Source organism: Meriones unguiculatus, chromosome 12, assembly GCF_030254825.1.
Source record: "Meriones unguiculatus strain TT.TT164.6M chromosome 12, Bangor_MerUng_6.1, whole genome shotgun sequence".
Classification (NCBI taxonomy): Eukaryota; Metazoa; Chordata; class Mammalia; order Rodentia; family Muridae; genus Meriones; species Meriones unguiculatus.
This window is the reverse complement of record NC_083360.1, coordinates 456,044-471,458: the sequence shown is the minus strand read 5'-3', so window position 1 is coordinate 471,458 and position 15,415 is coordinate 456,044. Positions and strand designations below refer to the sequence as shown.

Here is a 15,415-nt window from a genome sequence, read left to right as displayed (position 1 = left end):
GTGACACCACCTCTAACAGGAAAGGCTCACGGCATTTGCTTCTTGATCTTCACACACCAAAATCCACATACCGCAATATACTCAGAAATTAACGAGTCGAGCATACCTAAATACACTTTTCATGACACTAAGTGAAGAAGGACATTCTCCACCAGCTAGTACATAGCTTTCAAAGCACAGATGATCTTTGACTTAGGACTGTTCAACTTTACAATAGTGCAAAAGAAACACGTGTTCAACAGAAAAACACAGCCAATTTTGAGGTCTGATTTGACAAGACTGTGGCTGTAAATCAGCCCGCCATCTCTATGGGTCCCACATTCATGGAGTCAGTGCCCTCTAGAGAAACGGGGCACCAGCAGTGAGATGCTCCAGTGTGCCATGCTGCCAACACTCAAAGGCTAGAAACAGCCTGCGGTTTCCACTATGGCAGGGTCCAACCTCTGACAGAGCCTTGAAGCAGAACTACCTAAGAAGCCTAAGAGCATCTTTACCTAAATGGAGTACACTCTCACAGTTCTCTGAAATGTCCACCCAACAATCAGTGAAAAGAATGTTTAAGCAAAGTTACCAAGTATTCTCTTCAATAGAGATGAGTACGTGCTCTCAATTCCTCTGCTAGCCATTACCTTTATTAGGGCTTTTATGTTCTTCTGCTTTGCTTAAATCAGCTTGGAAAGGTGAAAATGATTCTCCCTCTTCAGAGTCCTTTGGAGCCTAAACAAGTTTAAAAAGCATCAGAAGTAGTATGTAACAGGAAAACCAGTACCATAAAATCTGCTGTTAAAACAGATTAAAATTTTAAGTTTAAGGGTCACCTTCCAAATCAGCAAGACATTATAATAACTGCCATTCATTTATTCACAAACACTACCACACTAAAGAAAATGTTTTATTACTTAATTTTACTGATAAGAAAATAGATGAAAGATTACAACAGTCTTTCAATAAAACATCTCGTTCCATCCCCGTCTCCTAAACTGGAAATGGAAACCTTGTTAGTGTTTCTTTTATATTAACACTATTAATATCGTGTTACACAGCTGAATAGAAAATAAAAACAAACAAACAAAAATTTTAATGAAAATAAATTAAAGCCCAGTAGAAAAATAAAAGAGAAGCCAAGAGTGGAGGCTGATGTCCTGATCTCAACACTGGCAGCTAAAGGCTGAGCCAGGAGGATTGCCAAGATTAAAACCAATCCAGACTATATAGTATCAGGCCACCCAAAGCTACATAGCAAAGTCGTCCTCAAAAAACAAAAGCATAAAAGAGCACTTTCTCAAGAGAAAATGAAAGTGCAACAGTGAGATTTTTCTTCCTGAATAGAGTATTTTGTTCATTAAACCTGCCCTCTGTAGGAACTGATACTTAGTACTCTGAAATAACACACAAAAATCCCTTCTGATAAGGAATAAAGGCAAAACTCACTGTGGGGCAAGTTCTGCTTTATTTTTTGAAACCTTTCAGAAAGGATAACTTTGTGACTGAGTTTTCCATGCACACACACACACACACACACACACACACACACACACTAACCTGAAACAATTCAGCTGGCAGGATGAGTTAGTCACCCCACCCACTGCACTTGCATAGACACCCAAGTTCTGATCCCCAGCACCATGGGAAAGCCAGGCACGGCAGTGCATGCTGTAACTGCAACGCTGCAGAGGACAGAGACAGGAGCGCTCTGGAGGCTCACTCCTCAGCCAACCGACAAGAAAGGGTAAGCTCCACTTTCAGCTAAGGTGGAGAACAAGAGCTGATGTCTACCTCTGGCCTACACACACACTCATACGCAAGTAAGCAATCCAACATCATAATACCATAATACTACCTTTTTGGTGTGGGGTTCTTCATCCAACATGGCTAACGTTCGAGCAAACTCTTCATCTTCATGTAACTGCCTCTCCAGCTGTAAAAAGCACCAACATAGTGAGATGCTTTGGGTTTTGTACCTAAAAGCTTTTAAATGTGTGGTTAGTATGTTTAGAAGAAACCAGAAAAACTTCCTAAAAATAATGACATCTTCGCACTAAACATTAACAGTCAAGTATCACAAAGTTATTTCACTAAATCATAATTTATGTTACACACTATGCACTTCTAGATCTGCAGCATAATGAAGCTGCCATATTTTAAATGTATTTCTTTATTACATTTTTATCTCTTTACTGTATATGTGGTATTCATGCCATGGCACTCATGAAGAGGTCAGAAGACAACCTGTAAGAGTTGTTTTTCTGCTGGGCAGTGATGGTGTACACCTTTAATCCCAGCACTTGGGAGGCAGAGGCAGGTGGATCTCTTGAGTTCAGCGCTAGCCTGGTCTACAGAATGACCTCTACAAAGGCAGCACTAGCCCACACATCCCCCTTTTTTTTCTTCTTTTTTTAAGGGTCTTACTATACAGCCCTGGCTGGCTTGGAAGTCACTATGTACACCAGACTGGCCTCAGACAGGCCACAGAGCTCTGCCTGCCTCTGCCTACAAAGTGCTGAGCTGAGATTAAAGGCATGTGCCACCATGCCTGGCTTATCCCCTTCCCAGCCACCTTTTGTGGAAGCCAGTATCTCATCACAAGGTCCTGGATGGTCTGGAACCTGCTGTGTACACCAGGCTTTGAACTCACAAAGATCCACCTGCCTCTGCCTCGTGAGTTCTAGGGTTAAAAGTGTGTCCAACATACCCAGGCTACTTACATGTATTTTACCCTCTAGAAGCATCTCTGGAATGAACCTGAACCTAAGGGGCTGAAGAGATAGCTTGGCAGTTGAGAGCACACACTGCTCTTGCAGAGGACCCAGCTCAGCTTCCCAGGACCGATGCTGGGAGGCTCACAACTGCCACTCCAGCTCCAAGGAGACATGCCGGCCCTTACCCCACAGGCGACTGCACTCACAAGGACTAACCCACACATACATACACACACACACCTACACCTACAATTAAAAATAATAACTCTTTCTAAATACCTCAATCTGTAAGAAAGACAACCTCCATGAGACACAAACCGTAAATCTACGAAATTTAAATTTTTATTTAATATTGGGAGATGGCTGAGCAGTTAAGAGCAGTGAATGCTCTTCAGAGGACCCTACTCCAATTCCCAGCACCCACAAGGCAGCTCACAACCGTTTGTAACTCAAGTTCCAGGGGAATCCTACTCTCTCTTCCGGGCTCTACAACACGGGCCACACATGTGGTCCAGATATACATGTAGGCAAAACACTTATACATATAAAATAACCTCAAAATTTACAGAAAGGTATCTATTTTCTTTGTGTACAAGAGTAAGAACACACAAGTACCATCACCCTTTTTACTGTCACACCTCTATCAACACACAGACATGAGAAGCATCTATCATTAACAAATGCTTGTATTTTCAGCAAAACAGAACTGAATGTGAAACAATGAAATAGGCTTCTCATTATAACTTAACATTTCATGTGCACTGGTAAACCTAACTGACCAGCCTATATTATTCAAAGAGGAAAAGTCTGCAAAAATCAACCCAGTCTGAAAAGAAAGTTGAAAGCTGAGATAGCAAAAAGAGATAGTTAAAAACTATCTTCCTGGTAAAGAATGAACTAGTTACACTGGAAAGTAGCTCACTGGTAGAGACCGCATGCTTAGTATGTACAAGACCCTGCATTTCATCCCCAGTAGCCAAAAAAAAAAAAATTCAAGTGTATGAGCCAGGCGTGGTGGCACATACCTGTGATCACAGTACTCAGGGAGGCAGAAGCAGGCAGATCTCTTGAGTTTGAGGCTAGCCTGGTCTACAAAGTGAGTCCAGGTCAGCCAAGGCTACAAAGAGAAACCCTGTCTCTAAAAACCAAAATCCAAACAAACAAAAAACCCAAATGTATGAACCCATGCAAAGCTGGGCTGTAATGAAGCAGACAGGGTACCCTTACATGCTCCCTTTACTAGTATTTCTTCTCTACAAATGAACTACACACCTAACTGCTAAAATCAATCACAGAAAGAGCTGCAAACTCTACTGGATGCCTCTAAGGGTTTCTGAACTTGACATCACTTTTCCACATTACCACACTCTGTAGTGTAAGGGAAAAGATTCTAGCTGTTTTAAGAGGAACTAACATGCTTTCATTACCAGGCGGCAGTGGTGCACACCTTTAATCCCAGCTCTCAGGAGGCAGGTAGATCACTGTGGGTTCGAGGCCAGCCTGGTCTATGAAGGGAGATCCAGGACACCCAAGGCTACACAGAGAAACCCTGCCTTGAAAAAAAGAAAGAAAATTCAGGGCATGGTAGTGCACACCTTTGACCCCTACACTCAGGAGGCAGAGCAGGTGGATTTCTGTGAATTGAGGCCAGCCTGGCCTAGTGGGCTAGTTCCAGGACAGAAAGGCTACACAAAGAAACCCTATCTCGGGGGAAAGAGAGAGAGAAGAGACTTATTACTGGTGATTGATTACAGCATGTAATAAAGAACCCTTCATCTTAACAGAATGTTTAATGTAACTGGCTTAATGTGGCAGTTAATATACTGACTTGAGTATTAGATAATGAACATAGAGTTACCATAAATGAAGAAAGGTAAAACAAGATGGAACTCTTAGGGGATAACCAGGAAAGACTATCAATTATTAACACCTAAGTCTTTCATTAGATTAATAAATTACTCAAAGAGCTAAAGGAATGTGACAGAAATGGGAAAACAGGGGCCTGTGATACCCTTGGGTTCTTTGGAAAGAACTAGATAACCCTCTACTGTTTGGGGCAGATAAGGCAAGTCAGATTCCTAAGGACAGCTTCACAGCTGACCTGGGCCACTTGTGCTGAGTCATCAGAACACCTGGTTAGAAATAATATAACTAGATACAACCAAAGACAAGGAAGATATTTTGTTTTAGTGTTACTGTTTTGAGACAGAATCTCACTACCTAGTGTTGGCTGGCCTGGAACGTACTATGTAGACCAGGCTGGCCTGGAAATCTCTAGAGATCTAGACCAGGCTGGCCTAGAAATCTCTAGAGATCTGCCTGCCTCTGCTGGGATTAAGGGTGTGCACCACCACACCCAGCTGAAGCATATTTTTAGAACACCAAGTGTGAAGTGTCAGGGTAAGGAAACGAGCACTACAACAAGCAAAGTCAGAACCTGCCCTGGGGCAGAACCTGAAAGCTGGCTTAGAAGGCATTTACATCACAGTTTCAATAAACTGTAACAGTTTTGGAGTCCAGGGGGAAAAGACAGCAACTCTAAGGAACAGAACCCTAAATGTGAAGCTTCAGAAGCGGAGCATTCCCTTGAGCGCCACTCAGCATCTGCAAACATCAGTTCTCCTCACTCATTCACACTCTCTTAGTCTCCTCGGCTAGAGCCTCCTCTTCAGCTCTAAATGTTTAGAGCACCCCAGCGTTCAATCCAAAAACATTCTTCCTCCTCGTTTGTTTGGGGAATTTTGTTTTGTTTGTTGGGTTGGTTGGTTTTGGTTTTGGTTTTTTGAGACAGGGTCTCTGTGCAGTTCTGGCTATCCCAAAACCCGAGCTGGCCTTGAACTCAAGAGATCCACCTGCCTCTGAAGGCTGAAATTAAAGGTGTTTGCCGCTGCCACCACCACCCAGCTCCATTCTTTCCTCTTTGGTTTACCTTCTCTCCCCAAGGTGTCACACAAGTATACTAGTATTAAAAGCCACACAAACGCCGTGGCTTCAGCTGAGTGCCAGACTTGCCCCCCCCCATAACTCCTCAGTGTCTCACCAGAAGTCTACCAGGCATCTGCAACTGTAAAAACAGAACTCTTTCTTTAGTATTATGTGTGTGTTCATAGGTGTCCAGGTAGAGCCCAGACAACTTTTCTTCTGCCTGTGCCTGGGGCCCAGAGATGAAATTCAGGTGGCAAGGCTTCTCAGTAAGCCTTCTCAGCAGCCCTCATAACAGAACTCGTAGCTTCTCTGTAGTAACAGCCTCTGTATCCTGTGTTCTGGTGTTCATATAGCATCACCATTCATCCAGCTATCAGGTTTCCTTACTTCAAATCTATCAGCAGCTCTCGCGTCGCTTCTCACCCTCTCTTCCACTTCCAACCTGATATAAGCCAACATTTCCCACCTGCTAGGCCTTATCAGTCTCTGAGCTGGTCTGTTATTGCTCATGTCCACTACTTCAATTACCCTGTATGCATTACAGAAGCCAGTGTACTTTTAAGACCCACCACCTCACATCACTTCATTAAAAACTCCAGTGATGTCCCGTCTCACAGAAACTAAATCTGAAGTTCTGACCAATCAAAGTCCTTTTCCTGGGTATCAAAGACCCATTGTGACCTACAGGACTTGCTGAGGGCCATTTCTCCAAGTCACCTCATAACTTTCTTCTCACTCATTTGTCCAGCTGTCCTGGTCTCCTGAGCACACTTCCTCCTCCTGAGGCATGCACTTGCTGTTCTGTGCTCAGTGAGGATCTGAGCACCCAAGCACTGGCTCACTGGGCTTCATTTTCCGACACAGTGCATCCCCTACACACCCCAGAACTATGCTTCACTCTTTCTTCACCATGCCTGCAACTTTCTGGCATTTGATAACCCTCCTTTGTTTTCTATGTAAACTGTAATCACCAACTACCTACTGCAGTGCATTCAATAAGTGATCAATAAATCCTTGTCAGATATAGGTTTACATCTCAAGGAAATATCCTGAATCACACAGACTTCTAAGTCATCAGCATATACCATTACTAAGGCCATGGAAAAGGGGAAGTGTGAAGGCAAAAAGAGACAGGAGCAAATGAAATCCTTTCAAATGCAATAAGGAGCCTCCTATGCACAGAACTTCAAAACTTTCACATAACTAATTATCTGTTAGTCTCATCAATTACCTTTTACAGAAATTTATATTCCCATATACTTTATTTTAATTTTACACGGAACTTCTAATGAGGCTCAAAATAGAAGAATTAAACAATCTTGAGCTAAGCATGGCTGTGCACTATTGTAATGCCAACACTCAGGAAACTAAGGCAGAATTGTAAGTTCAAGGCCAGCCTGGCCTACACAGAGAGTTCTAGCCCTGCCTTGGCTACATAGATAGACAGACAGACAGTAAGGCCTTATTCAAAAAGAGAAAAAGACTAAAACCACCTTGACGATTTGCCTGACTAAAATAAGTACCAAGTTATAACATCAAGCTATTAATAAGTAAGTGGAATGGCAGTACCTCTGCATCTTCATCAAGCTGCAACTGTTTGGCGATGGCCTCATCATTTAATCGGGAGTCATCTGTGTTTTCAGAAGACTGTATTCCAAAGAAAATCAAGAAAAGGCAAGCATAAATCAGGCTAAAAATAAATTTCTTATTTTTGGCAACACCTGACTAAACATATCAGTGAGAGAGAGGCCACAATCCACAGCAGCCACAAAGTCAGGTTTATGGCTGTTCTGATAATGGGCAATTTCATTAACACCTACAGACAGGTGGCTTTCACTTTGTTCTGTCGCTGTGTTCAAGAGAAGTGCGCACACACGTGCACATGCACGCTATAGGTTAATGCTTTGGTTTGTGAAATGGCCTATAATATTGGCAAATCAATAAAAGAATGATGGCACAAGGTTTCCCTATCCTTGGTATCTGTGATGGGTATCAATCCCAAACATTGTTTTTGCTATTGTTTCAGGTAGTCTCATTATGTAGCCCAGGCTGACCTCAACCTAATGATCTTCTTGTCGTCCAAGGGGTAAAAACACAGGTGCACACCAGCACACCCAGAAGCCCTCACAGTCTCATGTGCATGCAGAACACTCACCTCTTTTCTCCTGCTTGCCACCATCTTCTTACCAGATCTCTGGACACTTTCCGTTCCAAAATAATCGAGCACTGATGTTGGTGTCAGTTTTATTGGTGATAAAGGTTTATTCTTAGTCTTAGTGTTTTCTTCATTCTTTTTCATGTTTGATGCTCCAAGGTAACTATTTGTAGATACTCCATTCTCTTTTGATTTGGAAGCTGCCTTTTTACATACAAAGTCATCGTCTTCATCTTAAATGAAAGATATTTTTGATAAAGAATAGGTCTTATATAAAGTAACCATTTCTATCAGCTTTAAAAACAGTAATAACTTGAGTTTTCTTCCTAGTTTCTGAATTGAAGAGTTACTCTACATCCACGAGGGGCAGGCCTATGCTGCACACACTCATTACCCAGCAGGCACCAAGGGCACAACTAAAGGGATAAGAAAAGTAAAGGTGCATACCCTGACCTCATAAAACTTGTCATCTACAGGAAAACACAAATGCAATCATTTTATACATCCATGTAAATGTGTACAAACACATTCATACATAAATACATACACACACATTTTATTTTCAAACTGCATGAAGAAAAAGTAAAACAAGAAAGAAGAGTAAGGAGTGATTAAGGAGTTCTTGCCTAGCACACATATGAGGTCCTAGGCTCACTTGCCAAAAGAAAAAAAAAAAAAAGGAAAAAGAAAATGCCCAAAAAGGTGAGAGATGTTCTTTTGTTCTCAGGAGATCAAATTCAAAGCCTTGCATGTACCAGGCAAGTACTCTACCTCATAGCTACAATCCCTTGGGTTTTATTTCCTTTGTTTATTTGTTTGGCTTTTGCTTTTTGAGTTTTCAAGACAGGGTTTCTTCATGTAGCTCTGGCTGACCTGGAACTCACTCTGTAGACCAGGCTGGCCTCAAACTCAAAGATCTGCCTGCCTCTGCCTCTCAAGTGCTGGTATTAAATGTGTGTGCCACCACCACAGGGCTCCTCAATCTTTTGTTTTTGAGACAAAGTCTATGTAGTTCAGGCTAGCCTCGACCTTCTTACATAGCCAGGGCTGACCTCCAACTCAAACCCCTGCCACTACCAACGCTGAGATTACTAGTCTGACCTAACATACCCGGTTAGGGAAACTCTCAGGATAAAGCAACATCGGCATCGAGCCTGTGAGGGAGGTGCCTCTTAGCAAGAACAGTCAGATAATGTGAACTACAGGCACCAAGCCTCACTGTGAGTGTGCGGAAGGCAGCGCAGCTGCAGAGAGGAGTCAAATCCTATAGGACTTCCTAGGTGTCAGAAAGAAACCTGGGCTGTAACACAGAAGCCTGAGTAGCATAGCGTCACGTTCCAGGTATATCTTGTCCTCTGGAGAAGACGCTAGAGGGGAAAGGCAAAGATAGGGAGCTCACTCACGAGCCATTACAGCTCCAGACAAGATGCTGACTAGCGTAGTTCACAGAAGTGATGAGTTCAGACTCGGTCTAACAATTATCTAACCATTCATTTGGGACCCTAAATTGTTTCTTTTGTTATACTGTATATCCTAAAAACATTTCCAGCACCCAGGGAGATACCTGGATACAAGTGTGTCTTGCCAATCCTGATGGGCGGCATTCCATCCCGGAGACCCAGCTGGTAGGAAAGAGCTGACTCCCACATGCTGTGTTCTAACCTCCACTCACTCTCTGAGGCACTGCACCCAGACATACATACACACACATTTATGAAATGCATTTTGTCTCCTGCATCTTAACACCACCCCCATCTCCCCAGCTACCACATATGCTCAAAACTATGATGTACTGCCTTGGCAAAAGCCTATGAGACTAGAGAGAAGACAGTTCAGTGGTTAAGTGCACTTGTTTTTGCAGAGAACCTAGGGTTCCATTCCCAGCATCTACATGGAAGCTCATAATTATCTAACCATTGTGCTGCAGGGGCTCCTATGCCCTCTTCTGGTTTCTGCAGGTACTACATACATGCAGTACACATATATTCAAACATAAAAAATCATAAAGAATTATTCCTTTAAAAAGCCCACATACAGGGGCTGAAGAGATGGCTCAGAGGTTGAGAGCACTAGCTGCTCTTCCAGAGGTTCTGAGTTCAAGGTGGCTCACAACTATCTATGATGAGAGCTGTTGCCCTCTTCTGGTGTGTAGTTGTACATGCAGACAGGACATTGTGTGTGTAATAAATAAATCTTTACCAAAAAAAAAAAAAAAAAAAAGCCCATGAACATTATTAGCCGGGCAGCGGTGGCGCACACATCTTTAATGCCAGCACTTGAGAGGCAGAGGCAGGTGGTCCTCTGAGTTTGAGCCCAGCCTGGTTCCAGGACAGCCAGGGCTGCGCAGGAAACCCTGTCTGAGATGGCAGGGGGACAGCTGTAAACAAAGTAGCCACATATCTGAAATTATGAGCCAAGTATGTCGTTACAGTGATGAGAACCTAACTATCATAATACTCTGTACGTCACCTTGCCTTGAGAAAGAATAACTCTGTCCCTACATTAACTAGCTGTCTTAAACTCTGTTTAGCCTTTAGTATTTCAAAGGCCACATCAATATATCATGTAGAAGAAAGGCAACAGAAACTATATGGTCAGGTATAGTGATTCAGCCCTGTAAGTCCAGCACTTAGAAGCTGAGGCAGGTGTAAATCCACTGAGGTCAGGCCAGCTTGGGCCATACAGAGACAGCATCTTAGAAAAATGACAAAAAGAATCCAACCAAGTAACCGGCCTCCTGCAAAGACACAATCCCTTAGCAGGTTTTGCTGGGCCATCCTCAGCAAACATTTATAAACAAAATATTACAAATAAATAATTTATAAAAAACATTTAGAAAAAAAATAAAGCATTCTGCAACCCTGTACAAAGTACAGAGGTGAAACATTCCTCATTTCCTAATAAAGCTGATTTGTTTCTGTCTTTGTTGGAAGCCAAAGGCAAGCTGTTCTCTCCTCCCCAAAAGCCATAATCAAACCCTGATGAACAGATCTAAGTCAAGCTGCTGACAACGACTTGAAGATCACAGGCAACTACGCACTTAAATTTTCCTTCAGGATATTTGTCTCCTTGTAAAAATGCCATTTATTTTTATTTATAGAAAACATAATCTCAAATGTGCTAACAATGGCCAAGTAAACTAGCATTTTCCAACAAGAGTAAAGGAATTGCCTGGGAGAGGAGATGGCTCTGCCACTCTGAGTTAGACAAGCTCATTTGTTTGGAAGGATAATGCGTGAACAAGAAAGGAATAATGTGAAGGTTTGTAATAAAACCTATTTACAAGCCAAGCAGGAAAAACAAATCTAATTCTAGAGCTCTGACTGCTGAGAGTTTGGCCTCTGCAGATGGACCTGACTGTCCTAGCACTGTCTTGCCTTTGGTCTGGAACATACCAAAATCCTATTAACAGAGAAATTTCATTACAAAGATTAAAAATAACTTACTTAGCAGCAGTAAAGTCTAAGTAGGGAACCTGGTGTACACAGCCCTAGTGTGTGTGCGAGTACCTGTTCAACGCTTCTTGAGTCAAATCCTATGGTGCCGTCTTGGTTTGGAAGGGCAGAGAAAGGCTTACTTGTTAGGGCTTCAAAATACTTGTTAATTACATGAATGGAAAAGCAGCAAGGATCCCACCTCATGGGTGTGCTAAATCAGACAATCTCTACATATAACCTGTAAAACAAAATTGCTCAGGAAGCCAGGAGTCTCATGATTTGTTACCAATTAATCCCTTAAGGATCAAAATGATCAAACGGTTTTTATTTTTTGTATGTGCACTAAGAAATCACTCAAGACTGAGCAGCCTATGGGGAGAGGTAGAACAGGCAAGTTAAGACATTAAATAATGAAAAAGCAGGTTGCATAAATGTATACCCAAATAAATAAATGTGTGCTTAAATACACAAACTTGTTCAATATGGCTACAAGAAGAGGGAACAGAACATTCATTGAACTTAAAATAATGTTAATCTAAATATATCACCCATGCTCAAAATCCCTAAACTTAGATTCTTTTACACAAAATCCTAATATGAGCCAGGCAATGGTGCACACCTTTAATCCCAGAGGCAGAGGCAGGTGGACCTCTGTGAGTTCAAGGCCAGCCTGGTCTACAAAGTGAGTCCAGGACAGCCAAGGCTACAAAGAGAAATCTTGCCCCCCCCCCAAAAAAAAAAGAAAGGAAAAAGGAAAAACAAATGAAATGAATTTTTGGGTTTTGTTCTAGTTTTGGTTTAGTGGGTTTTGTTTGTTTGTTTGTTTAGACAGGGTCTCACTATATAGCCGTAGCTGGCTTGGAACTTGCTATGTAGTCTCATAGAGAACCACCTGCCTCTGCTTTCCAAGTGCTGGTTTTAAAGACTGTGGCCGCATTGCACAGCGGCAATGATTTCAGCCCAAAAGCACATAAACAGGGCCCTGGGAATGTGAAAGCAGGGCATCAGAATCAGGATCATCCTTGGCTACATACATACCACATGACACCCTGTCTTCAAATAGAAAAAGACCTGAAATTCTGTATTTCAATTTTTGGAGGCTGAAGAAATAACTCAGCAGATAAGAGCACATACTGCTCTTACAGAGAACCCAGGTTCAATCCCAGCCTCCACGTTGGAGCTCACAACCATCTGAAACTCCAGGGCATCTGCCACCCTCTTCTAGCCTCTCCAGGCACCAGGCACAAACATGGTGCACAGACATTCAAGAAGGCACTACACATGAAATGAAAGAAAACATAAATTTCTAAAATCCTATGGGAAGATAGAATAGCATATAATACTAACCATCACAGTAGATGGGTATGCTAGCTAATCTAACTGTCAACTTGATGAGCGGGAGAATCACACGGGAGACAGATCTTTGGAGTGGCAGCACAAGTATCTTCCACTGATCAAGTGAGGTGGGAAGGCCCACCCGCTACGGCAAGACCAACCTGAGGGCTATGATCCTCAACTAGAGAAGAGATGAGCGCAGCATTCAGCCGATTCCTGGCTGTGGATGTAATGTGGCCAGCTTCAAGTTCCTGTTGCCATGGCTTCCTCACTGTATCACCTTAAACTAGGAACCAAAATAAATCCTTCCTCCCTCAAACTGTCTAGTGTTTTGTCACAGCAACAGCTATATAGCTAAGATAATGGGTATACTGTACCCCACAATTTTAGCTAAGAGAAGTACAACGCTTACTTTTACAGACGCATGCCATCAGCTGAATGGAACAAGCACTAAGTCACATGTAGCAGCACACACCTGTAATCCCAGCACATGGGGAGGCTGAGGTAGGACTGACATGAGTTCAAGGCCAGCCAGGGTTATATAGCAAGAGAAGGAAGAAGAAGAAGAAGGAAGAAGAAGAAGGGGGGGGAACAGTGGTCATAAAAATCTCATAAAACATAGACCTATTACCATATTGTTTCCCTTACCCCTCACACACAGTCAAATATCAAATACAATGTGCCTAAGCAGATATTTAGCAACATAGCAAAAAAGTTAAAAATACCAATCTGCCCCTGTTCTAAGAAATACATCTGTCTATTAAAAATGTTTCAAAAAATAGTTCAAGGGCTAGAGAGATGGCTCAGCAGTTAAGAGGACTAGCAACTGCTGGACAGTGCTGGTGCACACCTTTAATCCAGCGCTCAGGAGTCAGAGGCAGGCAGATCTCTGAGTTCAAGGCCAGCCTGGTCTTGACTCCAGAACACAAGATCCAGGACAGCAAGGGCTACACAGAGAAACCCTATCTGGGGAAGGGGATGACCAAAAAAAAAAAAAAAAAAATTGGGATAATCTCGTTTTGTAAAGGTTGTCTTTGTATTAGTCAATTGCTGTTTTCTGTATAACAGAGAGTCGAGTACAGGCCAGACTTTGGTATTGTTATTTTCTATGAAGTATCACCTGTCTCTATTTTTTAAACATTCTTCTCCATCACCTTATGATTAGTTTAATAAAGAGCTAAACAGCCAATAAAAGGCAGGAGAGGATAGGCAAAACACCCACAGAGATAGGAACTCTGGAAAAGAATCAGGCACAGAATCTCACCAGCCAGATGCAGAGAAGAAGCAGGTACCGGGATGAGGAGAGTAACAAGCCCCACGGCAGAATGTAATTAGTATAAATGAGTTAACTTAAGTTATAAGAGTTAGTTGGGAACAAGCTTAAGCTAAGGCCAAGCTTTCATATTAACAAAAAGTCCCCGTGTCCTTACTTGGGTGGCTGACAGGTCAAGACAGTCCAGTGATAAAACAAAAATAAGAGAACTAGTTACTCTTTCACAACGGAGTACTCAGTACCATAGAGAGGCTCACAGCCATCTGTAACTCCAGTCCCAGGAAAACCAACACTCTCATGTGGCCTCCACAGGCACAGATATATATGTAAAAAAAAAAAAAAAAAAACAAAAACAAAAAAACTATACACATAAAACAAATTTTTTTTTTTTCTAATTCCCCTGGGGGTTGGGGATTTAGCTCAGTGGTACTCAGTGCACTTGCCTAGCAAATGCAAAGGCTTTAGGGTCAATCCTCAGCTCTGTGAAGGAAAAAAAAAAAAAGATAAACTCTCCCCCCAGGGCTAAGAATATAGCGGTAGAGTATCTACCTAGCTTGCATGAGGTTCTGGATTTGATCCTCACCAGTGACTAGATCTTTACCACACAAAAAATTCCAAAGATGATCACACCCTTCCTCTGACAGACACAATTCAAAACAGACAGAATGAATACATTCGGGACCTTACCCGTCTCAGAAATGTATGTAACAGGATCCTTCTGAGAAACTTTACCAGGTTTAGAAGACAACGGCAATTTTTCTGTTTTCTTTTTAGCTTTTTTCACCTGTACGGTCTCCTCTGATTCTGAATCTACAAGAGAAACGTTAAAACTATGAAAGGAGACATTCGTGTATTTTTAAAGTGGTCATTACGGGCTAATCCTCCAAGGACCATGTCTTGAATTTTTACATTACTTTACATGTGGGCCGGGACCATGGTCCAGTGGGTAAAGGTCCAAACTTGGTAACCTAAGTGCTGTCCCCAGGAACCACACAGGAGAAAGCCAGCTCCCCAAATCATTACCTATCCTCCACATGCACAACATCACACACACAGCCATCACACACAAGAAAAGAAAAAGAAAATCCAACATAGACATACTATCTTTAACAGTCTGGGCAAAGGCTGACACAGGTCTCATAAGGGCATCAGCAGGGACATGAACCTTTCCAGGCTCTCTAGGGAAGAATCCATTTCTTTGTCATTTTCATTTGCTAGTGGCTGCCATCAATACATAGCTCTTAACCTCTTCTCCCATCTTCAAAGCCAAGAAACTGGGCAGGGTGGCACTGACCAGGGAGACTGATAGTTGAGCTTTGTCTGGGATACAAGTGACCTCAAGGCTAGCACAGGCACCTTAACAAGACCTCACGTCACTAATTTTTAAAAATATTTTTTAAAGAGCTATGGATGTGGCGTAAGGGTAGAATGTTTGCACAGCATGTGCACGCTCAAGGCACTGTGTTCAATTCCCTTGCACCACATACACACACAAATAAATACCCTCAAGCAGAGTGCTACCCTTCTTGTGATTTTTAACCTTATTCTCTATATTTTGGAGGGAGGAGACTAGGGGGTAAGAAGCTAAGAC

General features: G+C 42.4%; 1 protein-coding gene across 6 annotated transcripts in view; it reads right to left on the bottom strand.

The window, feature by feature from the left end:
* The window catches only part of Rfc1 (replication factor C subunit 1), a 74,235-nt gene that overhangs the window by 34,079 nt on the left and 24,741 nt on the right, over positions 1-15,415 (bottom strand). For all 6 annotated transcript variants that reach the window (XM_060365270.1, XM_021640669.2, XM_021640670.2 and 3 more), the window contains exons 4-8: positions 14,512-14,634; positions 7,780-8,012; positions 7,194-7,271; positions 1,841-1,918; positions 630-717 (exon numbers count right to left, since the gene is read on the bottom strand). In XM_060365270.1, coding sequence (XP_060221253.1) covers positions 630-717; positions 1,841-1,918; positions 7,194-7,271; positions 7,780-8,012; positions 14,512-14,634 — 600 coding nt within the window. The remainder of the gene's footprint in view (positions 1-629; positions 718-1,840; positions 1,919-7,193; positions 7,272-7,779; positions 8,013-14,511; positions 14,635-15,415) is intronic.